Here is a 22,312-nt window from a genome sequence, read left to right on the forward strand (position 1 = left end):
AAATCCCTACTGTTGACCAATCACTGACGAAGGGGCGTAGACTTCGGCTACGAACTTCGGTTTGCCTCAAGAAATAATTGTGTGTGCTAAAACCCTACCAACCCCCAAAACAAACAAAAAAACGTCACAAAATGTAGTCGCAATATATGTGCAAACTGTTTTGACTGGGAAGTATACACTAAGCTTTAGGCTGCTGCACAGTGGACACATTTAAGGTGCTGGTTCAGTTCCACAGGAGAGGAGCTCCTTGCTGGATGCCGGAGGCTGAGCTCTACAGACATTTGGAGGAAGCCCGTGCACATTGACTTTCCACAGGAAGAAAAAACTGGAAAGAACAAATCGGCTGGTAAGCTGGATAGCAGCCCAGCTATTTAGTCTCTTAAGTTAAGTTCCAGTCTAAGTTAAATTCATCCCCTGTGTGTGGGAGTGGTTTTGAGTGACATTTTTTGACCATCCTTTTTGTGAACCCATTTATTTGAATAAATACGCCATTGTTCTTGTCAATGTTCCTCATCATTGACATCCTACCAGCCATGCCTAGCGAGTCGTTACATTAAATACACTATTTTAAGGTGATCATTGGATGAGTATAAGGTTACTGGAGGTCAGGTTGGCATACCGAATCGGCTGACACTGTTGATTCCGTCGATAATGGCCACGTAGTTGTCATTGTCTTCGATGCCTGTCTGTAAAGAGGGAATAGAAACAGGTTAGTCAGACCTCTCAAAAGTCTACAGTGGCTTCCTCTCCTCTCCTTCACTTTTTTGTGTCTCTATATTTTTAGGCTGCTTTAAAGCTGTGACCCGCTAAACTGAAGCTAACACTGATGCTAAACTAAGCTGAAGCTAACAATGATGCTAAACTAAACTGAAGCTAACACTGATGCTAAACTAAGCTGAAGCTAACACTGATGCTAAACTAAGCTGAAGCTAACAATGATGCTAAACTGAAGCTCACACTGATGCAAGCTAATAGCTAGAGATTGTATAATCCCCAGCTGAACCCAAACTCTATAATGCAAATCAAATTGTATTTGTCACATACACATGGTTAGCAGATGTTAATGCGAGTGTAGCGAAATGCTTATGCTTCTAGTTCCGACAATGCAGTAATAACGAACAAGTAATCTAACTAACAATTCCAAAAAACTACTGTCTTATACACAGTGTAAGGGGATAAAGAATATGTACATAAGGATATATGAATGAGTGATGGTACAGAGCAGCATAGGCAAGATACAGTAGATGATATCGAGTACAGTATAACATATGTGATGAGTATGTAAACAAAGTGGCATAGTTAAAGTGGCTAGTGATATATGTATTACATAAGGATGCAGTCGATGATATAGAGTACAGTATATACGTATGCATATGAGATGAATAATGTAGGGTAAGTAACCTTATATAAGGTAGCATTGTTTAAAGTGGCTAGTGATATATTTACATCATTTCCCATCAATTCCCATTATTAAAGTGGCTGGAGTTGAGTCAGTGTCATTGACAGTGTGTTGGCAGCAGCCACTCAATGTTAGTGGTGGCTGTTTAACAGTCTGATGGCCTTGAGATAGAAGCTGTTTTTCAGTCTCTCGGTCCCAGCTTTGATGCACCTGTACTGACCTCGCCTTCTGGATGACAGCGGGGTGAACAGGCAGTGGCTCGGGTGGTTGATGTCCTTGATGATCTTTATGGCCTTCCTGTAGCATCGGGTGGAGTAGGTGTCCTGGAGGGCAGGTAGTTTGCCCCCGGTGATGCGTTGTGCAGACCTCACTACCCTCTGGAGAGCCTTACGGTTGAGGGCGGTGCAGTTGCCATACCAGGCGGTGATACAGCCCACCAGGATGCTCTCGATTGTGCATCTGTAGAAGTTTGTGAGTGCTTTTGGTGACAAGCCGAATTTCTTCAGCCTCCTGAGGTTGAAGAGGCGCTGCTGCGCCTTCTTCACGATGCTGTCTGTGTGAGTGGACCAATTCAGTTTGTCTGTGATGTGTATGCCGAGGAACTTAAAACTTGCTACCCTCTCCACTACTGTTCCATCAATGTGGATAAGGGGGTGTTCCCTCTGCTGTTTCCTGAAGTCCACAATCATCTCCTTAGTTTTGTTGACGTTGAGTGTGAGGTTATTTTCCTGACACCACACTCCAAGGGCCCTCACCTCCTCCCTGTAGGCCATCTCGTCGTTGTTGGTAATCAAGCCTACCACTGTTGTGTCGTCCGCAAACTTGATGATTGAGTTGGAGGCGTGCGTGGCCACGCAGTCGTGGGTGAACAGGGAGTACAGGAGAGGGCTCAGAACGCACCCTTGTGGGGCCCCAGTGTTGAGGATCAGCGGGGAGGAGATGTTGTTGCCTACCCTCACCACCTGGGGGCGGCCCGTCAGGAAGTCCAGTACCCAGTTGCACAGGGCGGGGTCGAGACCCAGGGCCTCGAGCTTGATGACGAGCTTGGAGGGTACTATGGTGTTAAATGCTGAGCTGTAGTCGATGAACAGCATTCTCACATAGGTATTCCTCTTGTCCAGATGGGTTAGGGCAGTGTGCAGTGTGGTTGAGATTGCATCGTCTGTGGACCTATTTGGGCGGTAAGCAAATTGGAGTGGGTCTAGGGTGTCAGGTAGGGTGGAGGTGATATGGTCCTTGACTAGTCTCTCAAAGCACTTCATGATGACGGATGTGAGTGCTACGGGGCGGTAGTCGTTTAGCTCAGTTACCTTAGCTTTCTTGGGAACAGGAACAATGGTGGCCCTCTTGAAGCATGTGGGAACAGCAGACTGGTATAGGGATTGATTGAATATGTCCGTAAACACACCGGCCAGCTGGTCTGCGCATGCTCTGAGGGCGCGGCTGGGGATGCCGTCTGGGCCTGCAGCCTTGCGAGGGTTAACACGTTTAAATGTCTTACTCACCTCGGCTGCAGTGAAGGAGAGACCGCATGTTTTCGTTGCAGGCCGTGTCAGTGGCACTGTATTGTCCTCAAAGCGGGCAAAAAAGTTATTTAGTCTGCCTGGGAGCAAGACATCCTGGTCCGTGACTGGGCTGGATTTCTTCCTGTAGTCCGTGATTGACTGTAGACCCTGCCACATGCCTCTTGTGTCTGAGCCGTTGAATTGAGATTCTACTTTGTCTCTGTACTGGCGCTTAGCTTGTTTGATAGCCTTGCGGAGGGAATAGCTGCACTGTTTGTATTCGGTCATGTTACCAGACACCTTGCTCTGATTAAAAGCAGTGGTTCACGCTTTCAGTTTCACACGAATGCTGCCATCAATCCACGGTTTCTGGTTAGGGAATGTTTTAATCGTTGCTATGGGAACGACATCTTCAACGCACGTTCTAATGAACTCGCACACCGAATCAGCGTATTCGTCAATGTTGTTATCTGACGCAATACGAAACATCTCCCAGTCCACGTGATGGAAGCAGTCTTGGAGTGTGGAGTCAGCTTGGTCGGACCAGCGTTGGACAGACCTCAGCGTGGGAGCCTCTTGTTTTAGTTTCTGTCTGTAGGCAGGGATCAACAAAATGGAGTCGTGGTCAGCTTTTCCGAAAGGGGGGCGGGGCAGGGCCTTATATGCGTCGCGGAAGTTAGAGTAACAATGATCCAAGGTCTTTCCATCCCTGGTTGCGCAATCGATATGCTGATAAAATTTAGGGAGTCTTGTTTTCAGATTAGCCCAGATTAGCCTTCAGATTAGCCAGCTACAATGAATGCAGCCTCCGGATAAATCGTTTCCAGTTTGCAGAGAGTTAAATAAAGTTCGTTCAGAGCCATCGATGTGTCTGCTGGGGGGGGATATATACGGCTGTGATTATAATCGAAGAGAATTCTCTTGGTAGATAATGCGGTCTACATTTGATTGTGAGGAATTCTAAATCAGGTGAACAGAAGGATTTGAGTTCCTGTATGTTTCTTTCATCACACCATGTCACGTTGGCCATAAGGCATACGCCCCCGCCCCTCTTCTTACCAGAAAGATGTTTGTTTCTGTCGGCGCGATGCGTGGAGAAACCCGTTGGCTGCACCGCTTCGGATAGCGTCTCTCCGGTGAGCCATGTTTCCGTGAAGCAAAGAACGTTACAGTCTCTGATGTCCCTCTGGAATGCTACCCTTGCTCGGATTTCATCAACCTTGTTGTCAAGAGACTGGACATTGGCAAGAAGAATCCTAGGGAGTGGTGCACGGTGTGCCCGTCTCCGGAGTCTGACCAGAAGACCGCCTCGTTTCCCTCTCTTTCGGAGTCGTTTTTTTGGGTCGCTGCATAGGATCCACTCCGTTGTCCTGTTTGTAAGGCAGAACACAGGATCCGCGTCGCGAAAAACATATTCTTGGTCGTACTGATGGTGAGTTGACGCTGATCTTATATTCAGTAGTTCTTCTCGACTGTATGTAATGAAACCTAAGATGACCTGGGGTACTAATGTAAGAAATAACACGTAAAAAAAACTAAAAACTGCATAGTTTCCTAGGATAGTTTCCTAGGAACGCGACGTGAGGCGGCCATCTCTGTCGGAGCCGGAAGTAACAGACTGTGGTCAGTCTGATACTGTGGTGGGTAATCAGTTCCACTATCCTGTCCCCTTTGATTTCAGGGTCGGTCGCGGAGTATAACATAATCTAGGGGCCTCGTGCAGAATAATTGTACAAAAAAATAATAATATTACTAGCATAGTTTTTTTCTAAATTACTGTAAGTAGATGAGCCAATTGCCTCTTCTACCTAATGGTAAGTCATGCCATTGCAAGTAGATATGTCATCCCTCATCGACTATGAAAAACCTTTCTGGTATGGGTGCAAAATGATCCACTACACACTCTTGACACAGGTCATGCACACACACACACACACACACACACACACACACACACACACACACACACATGCATGAACACACACACACGCTCAAACACACATCCACACAAACGCATAAACACACAGACAGCGCAAATACACTCTTCCTGTCAGTGTCGACAGCTAATCTACCTAGAGTACCTACCTGCCTGAACCCCCTCAGGAACACCTGCTCCAACCAATCTACTTACAGTACCTACCTACCTGAACCCCCTCAGGAACACCCGCTCCACCGAATCTACTTACAGTACCGACCTTCCTGAACCCCCTCAGGAACACCAACTCCACCCAATCTACCTATAGTACCTACCTACCTGAACCCCCCACCAGGAAAATCCACTCCACCCAATCTACTTACAGTACCTACCTACCTGAACCACCCCCCGTTGGAGCAACACTTAACACTATTTGCTCCAGACATTTATTACATGCTCATAGCAAGTCACAACATACAAACACACACCTCTAACAGCACAGAGAGAGCTGTGATCCTGCCCCCGTCCTTGATGGCCTGGTCTATGGACTCAAAGTGAAGCGCTTCATAACAGTAGATCTGCATCTGGAACAGACAGAGATAAGGTACAGGAGATGGTTGATATCCTATGTACTGTCATTGAACACTACAGTCGTGGCCAAAAGTTTTGAGAATGACACAAATATTAATTTTCGCAAAGTCTGCTGCCTCAGTCTCTTTAGATATTTTTGTCATATGTTACAATGGAATACTGAAGTATAATTACAAGCATTTCATAAGTGTCAAAGGCTTTTATTGACAATTACATGAAGTTGATGCAAAGAGTCAATATTTGCAGTGTTGACCCTTCTTTTTCAAGACCTCTGCAATCCACCCTGGCATGCTGTAACTTAAATTCTGGGCCACATGCCTGACTGATGGCAGCCCATTCTTGCATAATCAATGCTTGGAGTTTGTCAGAATTTATGGGTTTTTGTTTGTCCACCTGCCTCTTGAGGATTGACCACAAGTTCTCAATGGGATTAATTAAGGTCTGGGGAGTTTCCTGGCCATAGACCCAAAATATCCATCATGCTGGAAAGGCATTGTTCGTCACCAAACTGTTCCTGGATGGTTGGGAGAAGTTGCTCTCGGAGGATGTGTTGATATCATTCTTTATTCATGGCTGTGTTCTTAGGCAAAATTGTGAGTGAGCCCACTCCCTTGGCTAAGAAGCAACCCGGATGCCCCTATTCAATCGGGAAGGGGATTCATCAGAGAAAATGACTTCACCCCAGTCCTCAGCAGTCCAATCCCTGTACCTTTTGCAGAATATCACTGTCCCTGATGTTTTCCCTATAGAAAAGTGGCTTCTTTGCTGCCCTTCTTGACACCAGGCCATCCTCCAAAAGCCTTCGCCTCACTGTGCGTGCAAATGCACTCACCCTGCATTCCTGAGCAAGCTCTGTACTGGTGGTGCCCCAATCCCACAGCTGAATCAACTGTAGGAGACGATCCTGGCGCTTGCTGGACTTTCTTTGGTGCCCTGAAGCCTTCTTCACAACAATTGAACCGCTCTCCTTGAAGTTTTTTATTTTATTTATTTTTTATTTCACCTTTATTTAACCAGGTAGGCTAGTTGAGAACAAGTTTGCAACTGCGACCTGGCCAAGATAAAGCGTAGCAAATTCGACACATACAACAACACAGAGTTACACATTTCCGGTCACAACTTGCAGACTTGTTTACGTGTTGCTGTGCGTTTTTGTTGCCAACCTTACGGTTTTTACTTTTTAATTACCGTTTATATTTAGGTTTTTTCCCTCACTCAACTTTTTTTCATTCAACTTTTTCACACCGCACGGACGCTTTATCTGGACGTTGTTCGTCAGGACCTCCAACAGCCGAAGCTAAGTAGTAACATTAACATGATGCCTTCTAATTGCAGTCGCTGTACTCATAATATACAGGAGAACGATCGCCTTACGGCGAGGATAGGTGTGCTACAAGCCCAGCTTCAGACGCAATCGCTAGGCAAGGGTAATTCCAGTGTAGGAAAGGATGAAACAGTGTCTGTGCCACCAGTAAGTACAGAGTAGAGCCTTCTCGTCTCTACTCCTCCCGTTACGGGGTCTGAGACGCCGAAGCGTCCCACCATTAGCTCTGACAAATTGAAAACTCTAGTCATTGGCGACTCCATTACCCACAATATTAGACTTAAAACAAATCATCCAGCTATCATACACTGTTTACCAGGGGGCAGGGCTACCGACGTTGAGGCTAATCTGAAGATGGTGCTGGCAAAAGCTAAAACTGGCGAGTGTAGAGAGTATAGAGATATTGTTATCCACGTCGGCACCAACAATGTTAGGATGAAACGGTCAGAGGTCATCAAGCGCAACATAGAATCAGCATGTAAATCAGCTAGAAAGATGTCGGCATCGAGTAATTGTCTCTGGCCCCCTCCCAGTTAGGGGGAGTTATGAGTTCTACAGCAGAGTCTCACAACTCAATCGCTGGTTGAAAACTGTTTTCTGTCCCTCCCAACAGATATAATTTTTAGATAATTGGCCCTCTGTCTGGGACTCACCCACAAACGGGACCAATCCTGGCCTGCTGAGGAGTGACGGACTCCATCCTAGCTGGACGGGTGCTCTCATCTTATCTATGAACATAGACAGGGCTCTAACTCCTCTAGCTCCACAATGAGATAGCCTGCTGCCTGACCTGCACCCTGTTAGCCACCCTGCCAGCTTAGTGGAGTCTGCATAGTCAGTGTAGTCAGCTCAGCTATCCCCATTGAGACCGTGTGTGTGCATCAATCTAGGTTGCGCAAAACTAAACATGGCAAGGTTCGCATTAGCAATTTCACTGGAATAAAGACCTCCTCCATTCCTGTCATTACTGAAAGAGATTGTGATATCTTACATCTCAAAATAGGGCTACTTAATGTTAGATCCCTCACTTCCAAGGCAGGTAGTTATAGTCAATGAACCAATCACTGATCATAATCTTGTGATTGGCCTGACTGAAACATGGCTTAAGCCCAATAAATTTACTGTGTTTAAATGAGGCCTCTCCTCCTGGTTACACTAGTGACCATATCCCTGCGCATCCCGCAAAGGCTTAGGTGTTGCTAACATTTACGATAGCAAATTTCAATTTACAAAAAATGACTGCGTTTTCATATTTTGAGCTTCTAGTCATGAAATCTATGCAGCCTACTCAATCACTTTTTAGAGCTACTGTTTACCCTAGATGAAGTCGCACCCCTAAAAACAAAAAACATTTGTCGTAAGAAACTAGCTCCCTGGTATACAGAAAATACCAGAGCCCTGAAGCAAGCTTCCAGAAAATTGGAACGGAAATGGCGCTACACCAAACTGGAAGTCTTCCGACTAGCTAGACAGTACAGAGCCCTCACTGCTGCTCGATCATCCTATTTTTCCAACTTAATTAAGGAGAATAAGAGCAATCCAACATTTATTTTTGATGCTGTCGCAAAGCTAACTAAAAAGCAGTATTCCCCAAGAGAGGATGCCTTTCACTTCAGCAGTGATAAATTCATAAACTTTGAGGAAAAGATGATGATCATTAGAAAGCAAATTACGGACTCCTCTTTAAATCTCAGTTGTCCTGAGTCTGCACAACACTGCCAGGACCTAGGATCAAGGGAGACATCCAAGTTTTTAATACTATATCTCTTGACACATTGATGAAAATTGTCTTGGCCTCTCAACCGTCAATCTGCATACTGGACCCTATTCCAACTAAACTATTGAAAGAGCTGCTTCCTGTGCTTGGCCCTCCTATGTTGAAAATAATAAACAGCTCCCTATCCACGGATGTGTACCAAACTCACTAAAAGTGGCAATAACAAAGCCTCTCTTGAAAAAGCCAAACCTTGACCCAGAAAATATAAAAAACTATCGGCCTCTATCGAATCTCCCATTCCTCTCAAAAAAATTTGAAAAAGCTGTTGCGCAGCAACTCATTGCCTCCCAGAAGACAATCAATGTATACGAAACACTTCAGTCTGGTTTTTGATCAAAGCACTGAGACTGCACTTGTGAAGGTGGTAAATGACCTTTTAATGGCGTCAGACCAAGGCTCTGCATCTGTCCTCATGCTCCGAGACCTTAGTGCTGCTTTTGATACCATCGATCACCACATTCTTTTGGAGAGATTGGAAAACAAATTGGTCTACATGAACAAGTTCTGGCCTGGTTTAGATCTTATCTGTCAGAAAGATATCAGTGTGTCTCTGTGGATGGTTTGTCTTCTGACAAATCAACTGTACATTTCGGTGTTCCTCAAGGTTCCGTTTCAGGACCACTATTGTTTTCACTATACATTTTATCTCTTGGTGGGGTCAGTCGGAAACATAATGTTAACTTTCACTGCTATGCGGACTTTCACTGCTATACACAGCTTTACATTTCAATGAAACATGGTGAAGCCCCAAAATTGCCCTCCCTGGAAGCCTGTGGGAAGCCTGGAAGCCTGTGTTTCAGACAATTTTTTAACTTTTAAACTTTTAAACAAAATAGATATGCTGTCTGTTTCTAGGTCCCAAGAAACATATCTTCTGTTGGATCTGACAATTCATCTTGATGGTTGTACAGTCATCTCAAATAAAACTGTGAAGGACCTCTGCGTTACTCTGGACCCTGATCTCTCTTTTGACGAACATATCAAGAATATTTCAAGGACAGATTTTTTCCAACTTCGTAAAACATTCCAAAAATCTGAAACTTTCTGTCCAAAAATTTTGAATTTTTTAAAAATCCATGCTTTTGTCACTTCTAGATTAGACTATGGCAATGCTCTACTTTACGGCTACCCATAAAAAGCACAAAATAAACTTCAGTTAGTGCTAAACACGGCTGCTAGAATCTTCACTAGAACCCAAAAATGTGATCATATTATTCCAGTGCTAACCTCTCTACACTGGATTCCTGTTAAGTCTCGGGCTGATTTCAAGGTTTTACTGCTAACCTACAAAGCATTACATGGGTAAGGCTCGGGCTGATTTCAAGGTTTTACTGCTAACCTACAAAGCATTACATGGGCTTGCTCCTACCTATCTTTCCGATTTGGTCTTGCCGTACATACCTACACACACGTACGCTATGGTCACGAGACGCAGAACTCCTTAATGTCCCTAGAATTTCTAAGAAAACAGCTGGAGGCAGGGCTTTCTCCTACAGAGCTCAATTTTTATGGAATGGTCTGCCTATCCATGTGAGACTTGCAGACTCTGTCTCGACATTTAAGTCTTTATTGAAGACTCATCTCTTAAGTAGGTCCTATGATTGAGTGTAGTCTGGTCCAGGTGTGTGAAGGTGAACGGAAAGCACTGGAGCAACGAACTGACTTGCTGTCTCTGCTTGGCCGGTTCCCCTCTCTCCACTGGGATTCTCTGCCTCTAACCCTATTACAGGGGCTGAGTCACTGGCTTTCTGGTGCTCTTCCATGCCGTCCCTAGGGGGGGTGCATCACTTGAGTGGGTTGAGTCACTGACGTGATCTTCCTGTCAGGGTTAGCGCCCCCCTCGGGTTTGTGCAGTGGTGGAGCTCTTCGTGGGCTATACTTGGCCTTGTTTCAGGGTAGTAGGTTGGTGGTTGAAGATATCCCTCTAGTGGTGTGGGGGCTGTGATTTGGCAAAGTGGGTATATCCTGCCTGTTTGGCCCTGTCCGGGGGTATCGTCATACAGGGTCACAGTGTCTCCCGATCCTCCAGTATTTATGCTGCAATAGTTTATGTGTTGGGGGCTAGGGTCAGTCTGTTATATCTGGAGTATTTAACCTGTCTTATCCTATGTGCATTTAAGTATGCTCTCTCTAATTCTCTCTATCTCTTCTCTCGGAGGACCTGAGCCCTAGGACCATGCCTCAGGACTACCTGGCTTGAGTCCTTGCTGTCCCCAGTCCACCCGGTCATGCTGCTGCTCCAGTTTCAAATGTTCTGCCTGCGGCTTTGGAACCCTTGCCTGTTCACTGGATGTGCTACCTTGTCCCGGACCTGCTGTTTTGGACTCTCTCTCTACCGCACCTGCTGTCTCCAACTCTGAATGATTGGCTATGAAAATCCAACTGACATTTACTCCTGAGGTGCTGACCTGTTGCACCCTCTACAACCATTGTGATTATTATTATCTGACCCTGCTGGTCATCTATGAAAGTTTGAACATCTTGGCCATGTTCTGTTATAATCTCCACCCGGCACAACCTGAAGAGGACTGGCCACCCCTTAGAGCCTGGTTCCTCTCTAGGTTTCTTCCTAGGTTCCTGCCTTTCTAGGGAGTTCTTCCTAGCCACTGTGCTTCTACATCTGCATTGCTTGCTGTCTGGGGTTTTAGGCTGGGTTTCTGTACAGCACTTTGTGACATCGGCTGATGTAAAAAGGGCTTTATAAATACATTTGATTGATTGATTGATAATAGGGATCCATAATAAATACAAATACAGAGACAAGATACAGGATATGGTTGAGATCCTATGTACTGTCATTGGGAGTAGGCTGGGCGATATACGTATACTATTTGAAGGTATACTGGAATGGATCCACATACCGGTATGGATTTTTATAATACCGTTTATTACAATATATTTTGATACAGTGCTAAATAAATGAAAAGTTCTACAAATTGGACTACTTAACTGTTAACTTTATCCTAGTTTGGTTGACTATAAAACAATCAATCAGAATGGGGAAATAATGAGTGAGTGTCAGGTCTTACCTCCAGGGGGTACTTGACCCCACTGAGACTGTGCTCGGAGCCCTCTGTGGAAGCCTTGCAGAGGCCCCAGTGGAAGGTGATTCTCCCGACCTTAAACCTGCCCCTCAGCCCCCCTCCACTCACATAGAAGTCCCCCTCTGGGTTCACCGCCACTGGAGAGAACACACACAGAGCATTATTTGAGCATTATTTAACCAATATACACATACACCCAGACACAGTATATTGATGCAGCCTGAAGCCTGCCAATGGAGAACACTTGCTCTCACGTGTACATGCACATACGCGCACATTCACACACATATTTACATTCACAACATGTAGGGTATTATATTTCATGCCAATTTCATACCAAGAAAGGGAAAAACACCTTCAATCATCTCCCCACCAGAACCAAGTAATTGTACCATCAGTTTAAAAAGTGCCATAAGTATACACTATATAACAACAATGCTCAATATTTGTATATATTATAATCAGACTGTAATTAAGACCCAGACCACCAGGCTCAGAGACAGGCAGTGTGGCTACTGAATAGCTAGCTGACTTAATAGCTGATTATTTTATTGTATTACTTTAGCTTTTCAGTTTCATTACTGGCTGGTTTTATGATGAGACTTCTGGTGACCTGAGAGCTCATACCGGTCTTGCCGTCATTCTTGATGGTGGTCATATCAGACATCGCCTCCTCCCAGCCCTCAAACTCCAGCTTTTGGAACTGAACTTTGACCTGTGTCAGCTCCTCCTCGATGTTGATGGGCGACTGTCTAGCATTGCTGCATGATGGGTACTTGTTGGCCCAGTTGTTTTGGTTTAGAGTCCCTGCCGGGAGAGAGTTGAAATGTGTTTAATGCATAGTAGAAACATATTTGGTGGTGCCTCAGCTATATGAACTCGCCCAAAACAAGTACATATGCAGTTATCCATTACAAAACACAACCGATTTGTTTTCCCTTTTTCTGAAGTTTACTCTGGTTTCTTCCTCTCTAATCACGCACTAACTGGTTGCAGGTGTGCCCCTGTGGGGAGCTAATGAGCTAATCACCTTCAGGTGTGTCTGCTTTGATGGGATTTCACTGGGGTGACAGAGGGTAGTGCACACTGCCCATAGACTGTTCACTCTGCTGTTGCAGTCTGGACCCAACAGTACTCTGAACAGCTTCTACCCCCAAGCAATAAGAATGCTAAATAGTTAGTTAAATAGTTACCCGGACTATCTGCATTTACCCTTTGTGCACAAACTTTTTTGACTAATCACATATACACTGCTGCTTCTGTTAATGATCTATCCTGTTGCCTAGTCACTTTATTCCTTGTTATATATATCTACCTCAATTAACTCGTACCACTGTACATGGACTCAGTACTGGTGCCCCTTGTATATAGCCAAGTTATTAACTCGTACCACTGTACATGGACTCAGTACTGGTGCCCCTTGTATATAGCCAAGTTATTAACTTGTACCACTGTACATGGACTCAGTCCTGGTGCCCCTTGTATATAGCCAAGTTATTAACTCGTACCACTGTACATGGACTCAGTACTGGTGCCCCTTGTATATAGCCAAGTTATTAACTCGTACCACTGTACATGGACTCAGTACTGGTGCCCCTTGTATATAGCCAAGTTATTAACTCGTACCACTGTACATGGACTCAGTCCTGGTGCCCCTTGTATATAGCCAAGTTATTGTTGCTTTTATTATCATGTTTCTATTATTTCTCTATTTTCTTGTCTCTCTGCGTTGATGGGAAGGGCCCATAAGTAAGAATTTCACTGTTAGTCTACACCTATTGTTTACAAAACAAGTGACAAATAAAATTGGATTTGAAACTTGATTTAGAACTGTGGAGTTTCTCAAGCCATTCCTGGGGGACCCACAGGGTGTGCAGATTTTGGTTTTATCCTAGCACCGATACCTGATTCAAGTTATCGTGGATTGGATGATTTGTTGTGCAGTTGAATCGAGTCCAATCCAATTCTTTCAGATCAACATGAATAGCTTAGGGGAAAGGGCTAGCGTTGATCTGGGGTTGTGCATAGCACTGATGTGCCTATTCCACACGAGAGAACAACTTCATGCAATGCCAATGTTTCATGTTAGGACTAAAATGTTGGTAAATACTTAAATTATCTTTCATTCAACATCTGCTCTTGGTATTCTTTGCTTTGAATGTTCCAACTGGAATCAACTAAGGGGCTAGCAATATCGTTTTGAGTGTAAATCAAATTTTATTTGTCACACGTACCGAATACAACAAGTGTAGACCTTACCATGAAATACTTACAAGCCCTTCACCAACAGTGCAGTTCAAGAAGAGTTAAGAAAAGATTTGCCAAATAAACTAAAGTCAAATATAATAAAAAGTAACACAATAATAACGAGGCTATAGTCTGACTTGGGTGACTGGAGCCTCTGACAATTTTATGGGCTTTCCTCTGACCACGCCTATTATATAGGTCCTGGATAGCAGGAAGCTAGGCCCCAGTGATGTACTGGGCCGTACGCACTACCCTCTGTAGCGCCTTACGGTCAGATGCCGAGCAGTTGCCATACCAGGCGGTGATGCAACCTGTCGGGATGCTCTTGATGGAGCAGCTGTAGAACCTTTTGAGGATCTGAGGACCCATACCAAATCTTCTCAGTCTCCCGAGGGGAAAAGGTGTTGTCATGCCCTCTTCACGACTGTCTTGGTATGTTTGGACTATGATAGTTCGTTGGTGATGTGGACACAAAGGAACTTGAAGCTCTCGACCCGCTCCACTACAGCACTGTTGATGTTAATGGGGGCCTGTTCGGCCCACATTTTCCTGTAGTCCACGATCAGCTCCTTTGTCTTGCTCACATTGAGGGAGAGGTTGTTGTCCTGGCACCACACTGCCAGTTCTCTGACCTCCTCCCTATAGGCTGTCTCATCATTTCCGGTGATCAGGCTGCTTCATTGCTTCTCCTGTAACGCAACTTATCCTGTCAAGCCTGGTTGCCAGTCTGTTTCTCCTTTAGCCAACACCTAGCCTATGTCTGGCATGGCACAGCCAACACAGCCTGGGTAAAACAAGAACACTCACCCAAAAATCACTGAGTACGGATGTTGTTTATTTCACTTGCCTTGAGGTTTTCTTCAGATATATTTGCCATGCATTGCTTAGGCTACATACTGTAAGTATGTAAACATACTTACTGCACACACACCTTCTGAAGGGATCAGACACACACGCACACTTCATTTCTTCTACATTTTTGTCTCAGCATTGTTGGGAAGGGTCCATAAATAAGCATTTCACTGTTAGTCTACACGTGTTAACAAAGCACATTAACAAAGCAATTTGATTTGATTTACTAGCAGCATTTTATTTCCTTTTCTAACTGAATGTAGTGTAAGTCCTGGGGTCCACATACTTCAGACAACCACCAGAGGACAATCTGGCTGAATGAGGTCATACTGGGTTCTGGGTCAGACCATTAGCATGTCAATGGCTACACACACACAGCAGCAGCAGAGGGGACAGGATGCAACAGTCTATTCTTCATCATCTGTCTGTTGTGGGCAATTATAAGTTGCTGCTGGTGTGTGTGTGTGCGTGTCTGAGGGAGGGAGAGACCCTTTTCGACAAAGTATCAAATGAGGCCACACCAATACAAGTAGCTATTGCACAGTTTAAAAGTTTGTCTCACAATATTGTAGATATTTGGATGTTGGAAAAAATATGTTATTGAACATCACATAAAAGTTGTATAGAATGCTATGTGAAAAACAAATAAATACAAGTTATGAGAGGGAGGCTTCACACCACTCTCTCAGTTTAGTATCTTAGTTATTTTCAGATGATCTCATTGTACTCTTTTGTAGATGTCAACTACGTGTGTGTGTTTTCTATCCCTGTTGGCTCCTCTTCCTGTAGGTTTTACAGATGCTCCCAACCCCGTAGCTGCAACCCTTCTAATTTAGTGTACCATGGGCGCACAACCCATGTGGAATTCCTGGGGTCCGGCAACATTTGGAACTGCCGATATGCGGCCAACAAGGCTAATGCTAGTTAACAACTTCCTTCAAACTTCTCTCAGAGACATAAAATGGTATCCACGAGTCCTTCAGACTCAGGGGAATGGCTCACCACTCATCATACTAGGCAACTTCAACCTCCCGATGTCTGCCTTTGATTCATTTCGTTCCACCTCTTTCTTTCCATTCCTTTTCTCTTTTGACCTCACTCTTTCCCAGTCCCCTCGCACTCACAATGCAGGCAAAGCACTTGACCTCATCTTTAATAGAGGCTCTTCACCTACTAATCTCACTGCAATCCCCACCCCGCCAGGTCTCTAATCACTACTTTGTTTATTTCTCTCTCCGTCTCTCCTCCAGGCCTACCCACTCAGCCCCTACCCAGCTGCCTCTTCGACCCTACTGACCTCCCGTTCCACATCCCTTCACTGTCCCCTTTCCTCATGGAAGGCTCAACCCTCCCCTCGCTCCGTGGCTGAGTGACTCACTATCTTCTCACAGAACATGGCTGCGGGCAGCTGAGCAGCAATGGAGCAAAATTTAATTTCCAGAGGGCCTATTTAGTAATTTAGTATTTATTAGGATCCCCAATTAGATTACTCTTCCTGGGGTCCAAACAGGAAACACAACAAATAAAATACGTAATATACATAAATAGCACCACATTTACATTAGAATTGAGTCATTCAGCAGACAAAAGCCAGTGCATTCATCTTAAGATAGCCAGGCGAGACAACCACATATCACAATCATATCCGAACCTTGTATCACATACATAATACAGTACATAATACAATCCAAAATGCATAAAAATGTCTGTGTGTCTCCACAGTCCTAGTCGTGCCGTTAAGACATTCTTTAATCAGTTTTTTAATTGAGTTACTTGGGGTGGCAGAGTGTCCTATTTAGTCAAATCAAATCAAATCAAATTTATTTATATAGCCCTTCGTACATCAGCTGATATCTCAAAGTGCTGTACAGAAACCCAGCCTAAAACCCCAAACAGCAAGCAATGCAGGTGTAGAAGCACGGTGGCTAGGAAAAACTCCCTAGAAAGGCCAATACCTAGGAAGAAACCTAGAGAGGAACCAGGCTATGTGGGGTGGCCAGTCCTCTTCTGGCTGTGCCGGGTGGAGATTATAACAGAACATGGCCAAGATGTTCTAATGTTCATAAATGACCAGCATGGTCGAATAATAATATGGCAGAACAGTTGAAACTGGAGCAGCAGCACAGTCAGGTGGAAGTTGAAACTGGAGCAGCAGCATGGCCAGGTGGACTGGGGACAGCAAGGAGTCATCATGTCAGGTAGTCCTGGGGCATGGTCCTAGGGCTCAGGTCAGTTGAAACTGGAACAGCAGCATGGCCAGGTGGACTGGGGACAGCAAGGAGTCATCATGTCAGGTAGTCCTGGGGCATGGTCCTAGGGCTCATGTCCTCCGAGAGAGAGAAAGAAAGAGAGAAGGAGAGAATTAGAGAACGCACACTTAGATTCACACAGGACACCGAATAGGACAGGAGAAGTACTCCAGATATAACAAACTGACCCCAGCCCCCCGACACATAAACTACTGCAGCATAAATACTGGAGGCTGAGACAGGAGGGGTCAGGAGACACTGTGGCCCCATCCGAGGACACCCCCGGACAGGGCCAAACAGGAAGGATATAACCCCACCCACTTTGCCAAAGCACAGCCCCCACACCACTAGAGGGATATCTTCAACCACCAACTTACCATCCTGAGACAAGGCTGAGTATAGCCCACAAAGATCTCCGCCACGGCACAACCCAAGGGGGGGGGCGCCAACCCAGACAGGATGACCACAACAGTGAATCAACCCACTCAGCTGACACACCCCCTCCAGGGACGGCATGAGAGAGCCCCAGCAAGCCAGTGACTCAGCCCCTGTAATAGGGTTAGAGGCAGAGAATCCCAGTGGAAAGAGGGGAACCGGCCAGGCAGAGACAGCAAGGGCGGTTCGTTGCTCCAGAGCCTTTCCGTTCACCTTCCCACTCCTGGGCCAGACTACACTCAATCATATTTTTTATTTTATTTTACCTTTATTTAACCAGGTAGGCAAGTTGAGAACAAGTTCTCATTTACAATTGCGACCTGGCCAAGATAAAGCAAAGCAGTTCGACAGATAAAACGACACAGAGTTACACATGGAGTAAAAACAAACATACAGTCAATAATGCAGTATAAACAAGTCTATATACAATGTGAGCAAATGAGGTGAGAAGGGAGGTAAAGGCAAAAAAGGCCATGATGGCAAAGTAAATACAATATAGCAAGTAAAATACTGGAATGGTAGTTTTGCAATGGAAGAATGTGCAAAGTAGAAATAAAAAATAATGGGGTGCAAAGGAGCAAAATAAATAAATAAATTAAAATTAAATACAGTTGGGAAAGAGGTAGTTGTTTGGGCTAAAATATAGGTGGGCTATGTACAGGTGCAGTAATCTGTGAGCTGCTCTGACAGTTGGTGCTTGTTTTACCTTTATTTAACCAGGTAGGCAAGTTGAGAACAAGTTCTCATTTACAATTGCGACCTGGCCAAGATAAAGCAAAGCAGTTCGACAGATAAAACGACACAGAGTTACACATGGAGTAAAAACAAACATACAGTCAATAATGCAGTATAAACAAGTCTATATACAATGTGAGCAAATGAGGTGAGAAGGGAGGTAAAGGCAAAAAAGGCCATGATGGCAAAGTAAATACAATATAGCAAGTAAAATACTGGAATGGTAGTTTTGCAATGGAAGAATGTGCAAAGTAGAAATAAAAAATAATGGGGTGCAAAGGAGCAAAATAAATAAATAAATTAAAATTAAATACAGTTGGGAAAGAGGTAGTTGTTTGGGCTAAAATATAGGTGGGCTATGTACAGGTGCAGTAATCTGTGAGCTGCTCTGACAGTTGGTGCTTAAAGCTAGTGAGGGAGATAAGTGTTTCCAGTTTCAGAGATTTTTGTAGTTCGTTCCAGTCATTGGCAGCAGAGAACTGGAAGGAGAGGCGGCCAAAGAAAGAATTGGTTTTGGGGGTGACTAGAGAGATATACCTGCTGGAGCGTGTGCTACAGGTGGGAGATGCTATGGTGACCAGCGAGCTGAGATAAGGGGGGACTTTACCTAGCAGGGTCTTGTAGATGACATGGAGCCAGTGGGTTTGGCGACGAGTATGAAGCGAGGGCCAGCCAACGAGAGCGTACAGGTCGCAATGGTGGGTAGTATATGGGGCTTTGGTGATAAAACGGATTGCACTGTGATAGACTGCATCCAATTTGTTGAGTAAGGTATTGGAGGCTATTTTGTAAATGACATCGCCAAAGTCGAGGATTGGTAGGATGGTCAGTTTTACAAGGGTATGTTTGGCAGCATGAGTGAAGGATGCTTTGTTGCGAAATAGGAAGCCAATTCTAGATTTAACTTTGGATTGGAGATGTTTGATATGGGTCTGGAAGGAGAGTTTACAGTCTAACCAGACACCTAAGTATTTGTAGTTGTCCACGTATTCTAAGTCAGAGCCGTCCAGAGTAGTGATGTTGGACAGGCGGGTAGGTGCAGGTAGCGATCGGTTGAAGAGCATGCATTTAGTTTTACTTGTATTTAAGAGCAATTGGAGGCCACGGAAGGAGAGTTGTATGGCATTGAAGCTTGACTGGAGGGTTGTTAACACAGTGTCCAAAGAAGGGCCGGAAGTATACAGAATGGTGTCGTCTGCGTAGAGGTGGATCAGGGACTCACCAGCAGCAAGAGCGACCTCATTGATGTATACAGAGAAGAGAGTCGGTCCAAGAATTGAACCCTGTGGCACCCCCATAGAGACTGCCAGAGGTCCGGACAGCAGACCCTCCGATTTGACACACTGAACTCTATCAGAGAAGTAGAACCTTTCAACTTAAAGGTTGAGACCGAGTTTGCGTCTCTGACATGGGTAGGCAGACCGTTCCATAAAAATGGAGCTCTATAGGAGAAAGCCCTGCCTCCAGCTGTTTGCTTAGACATTCTAGGGACAATTAGGAGGCCTGCGTCTTGTGACCGTAGCGTACGTGTAGGTATGTACGGCAGGACCAAATCAAAGAGATAGGTAGGAGCAAGCCCATGTAATGCTTTGTAGGTTAGCAGTAAAACCTTGAAATCAGCCCTTGCTTTGACAGGAAGCCAGTGTAGAGAGGCTAGCACTAGAGTAATATGATCAAATTTTTTGGTTCTAGTCAGGATTCTAGCAGCCGTATTTAGCACTAACTGAAGTTTATTTAGTGCTTTATCCGGGTAGCCGGAAAATAGAGCATTGCAGTAGTCTAACCTAGAAGTGACAAAAGCATGGATAAATTTTTCTGCATCATTTTTGGACAGAAAGTTTCTGATTTTTGCAATGTTACGTAGATGGAAAAAAGCTGTCCTCGAAATGGTCTTGATATGTTCTTCAAAAGAGAGATCAGGGTCCAGAGTAACGCCGAGGTCCTTCACAGTTTTATTTGAGACGACTGTACAACCATTAAGATTAATTGTCAGATTCAACAGAAGATCTCTTTGTTTCTTGGGACCTAGAACAAGCATCTCTGTTTTGTCCGAGTTTAATAGTAGAAAGTTTGCAGCCATCCACTTCCTTATGTCTGAAACACATGCTTCTAGCGAGGGCAATTTTGGGGCTTCACCATGTTTCATTGAAATGTACAGCTGTGTGTCATCCGCATAGCAGTGAAAGTTTACATTATGTTTTCGAATAACATCCCCAAGAGGTAAAATATATAGTGAAAACAATAGTGGTCCTAAAACGGAACCTTGAGGAACACCGAAATTTACAGTTGATTTGTCAGAGGACAAACCATTCACAGAGACAAACTGATATCTTTCCGACAGATAAGATCTAAACCAGGCCAGAACATGTCCGTGTAGACCAATTTGGGTTTCCAATCTCTCCAAAAGAATGTGGTGATCGATGGTATCAAAAGCAGCACTAAGGTCTAGGAGCACGAGGACAGATGCAGAGCCTCGGTCCGATGCCATTAAAATGTCATTTACCACCTTCACAAGTGCCGTCTCAGTGCTATGATGGGGTCTAAAACCAGACTGAAGCATTTCGTATACATTGTTTGTCTTCAGGAAGGCAGTGAGTTGCTGCGCAACAGCCTTCTCTAAAATTTTTGAGAGGAATGGAAGATTCGATATAGGCCGATAGTTTTTTATATTTTCTGGGTCAAGGTTTGGCTTTTTCAAGAGAGGCTTTATTACTGCCACTTTTAGTGAGTTTGGTACACATCCAGTGGATAGAGAGCCGTTTATTATGTTCAACATAGGAGGGCCAAGCACAGGAAGCAGCTCTTTCAGTAGTTTAGTTGGAATAGGGTCCAGTATGCAGCTTGAAGGTTTAGAGGCCATGATTATTTTCATCATTGTGTCAAGAGATATAGTACTAAAACACTTGAGCGTCTCTCTTGATCCTAGGTCCTGGCAGAGTTGTGCAGACTCAGGACAACTGAGGTTTGGAGGAATACGCAGGTTTAAAGAGGAGTCCGTAATTTGCTTTCTAATAATCATAATCTTTTCCTCAAAGAAGTTCATGAATTTATCACTGCTAAAGTGAAAGTCATCCTCTCTTGGGGAATGCTGCTTTTTAGTTAGCTTTGCGACAGTATTAAAACGGAATTTCGGATTGTTCTTATTTTCCTCAATTAAGTTAGAAAAATAGGATGATCGAGCAGCAGTAAGGGCTCTACGGTACTGCACGGTACCGTCCTTCCAAGCTAGTTGGAAGACTTCCAGTTTGGTGTGGCGCCATTTCCGTTCCAATTTTCTGGAAGCTTGCTTCAGAGCTCGGGTATTTTCTGTGTACCAGGGAGCTAGTTTGCATCTAGGGTATTGCGCAAGGTTAGATTGAGATCCTCAGTTAGGTGGTTAACTGATTTTTGTCCTCTGGCATCCTTGGGTAGGCAGAGGGAGTCTGGAAGGGCATCAAGGAATCTTTGTGTTGTCTGTGAATTTATAGCACGACTTTTGATGTTCCTTGGTTGGGGTCTAAGCAGATTATTTGTTGCAATTGCAAACGTAATAAAATGGTGGTCCGATAGTCCAGGATTATGAGGAAAAACATTAAGATCCACCACATTTATTCCATGGGACAAAACTAGGTCCAGCGTATGACTGTGACAGTGAGTGGGTCCAGAGACATGTTGGACAAAACCCACTGAGTCGATGATGGCTCCGAAAGCCTTTTGGAGTGGGTCTGTGGACTTTTCCATGTGAATATTAAAGTCACCAAAGATTAGAATATTATCTGCTATGACTACAAGGTCCGATAGGAATTCAGGGAACTCAGTGAGAAACGCTGTATATGGCCCAGGAGGCCTGTAAACAGTAGCTATAAAAAGTGATTGAGTAGGCTGCATAGATTTCATGACTAGAAGCTCAAAAGATGAAAATGTCTTTTTTTTTTTGTAAATTGAAATTTGCTATCGTAAATGTTAGCAACACCTCAGCCTTTGCGGGAAGCACGGGGGATATGGTCACTAGTGTAGCCAGGAGGTGAGGCCTCATTTAAAACAGTAAATTCATCAGGCTTAAGTCATGTTTCAGTCAGGCCAATCACATCAAGATTATGATCAGTGATTAGTTCATTGACTATAATTGCCTTTGAAGTAAGGGATCTAACATTAAGTAGCCCTATTTTGAGATGTGAGGTATCATGATCTCTTTCAGTAATGACAGGAATGGAGGTGGTCTTTATCCTAGTGAGATTGCTAAGGCGAACACCGCCATGT

The 22,312-nt window shown here is 44.4% G+C and overlaps 1 protein-coding gene across 4 annotated transcripts in view; it reads right to left on the reverse strand.

Annotated features, from left to right (window-relative positions):
- Positions 1 to 22,312, reverse strand: part of LOC109897783 (receptor-type tyrosine-protein phosphatase zeta) — a 99,689-nt gene that overhangs the window by 32,958 nt on the left and 44,419 nt on the right. For all 4 annotated transcript variants that reach the window (XM_020492347.2, XM_020492346.2, XM_020492350.2 and 1 more), the window contains exons 3-6: positions 12,183 to 12,362; positions 11,541 to 11,692; positions 5,308 to 5,403; positions 620 to 686 (exon numbers count right to left, since the gene is read on the reverse strand). In XM_020492347.2, the coding sequence (XP_020347936.1) occupies positions 620 to 686; positions 5,308 to 5,403; positions 11,541 to 11,692; positions 12,183 to 12,362 (495 nt within the window). The remainder of the gene's footprint in view (positions 1 to 619; positions 687 to 5,307; positions 5,404 to 11,540; positions 11,693 to 12,182; positions 12,363 to 22,312) is intronic.

The sequence above is a fragment of the Oncorhynchus kisutch genome, linkage group LG10 (assembly GCF_002021735.2).
Source record: "Oncorhynchus kisutch isolate 150728-3 linkage group LG10, Okis_V2, whole genome shotgun sequence".
In the NCBI taxonomy this organism is placed as follows: domain Eukaryota; kingdom Metazoa; phylum Chordata; class Actinopteri; order Salmoniformes; family Salmonidae; genus Oncorhynchus; species Oncorhynchus kisutch.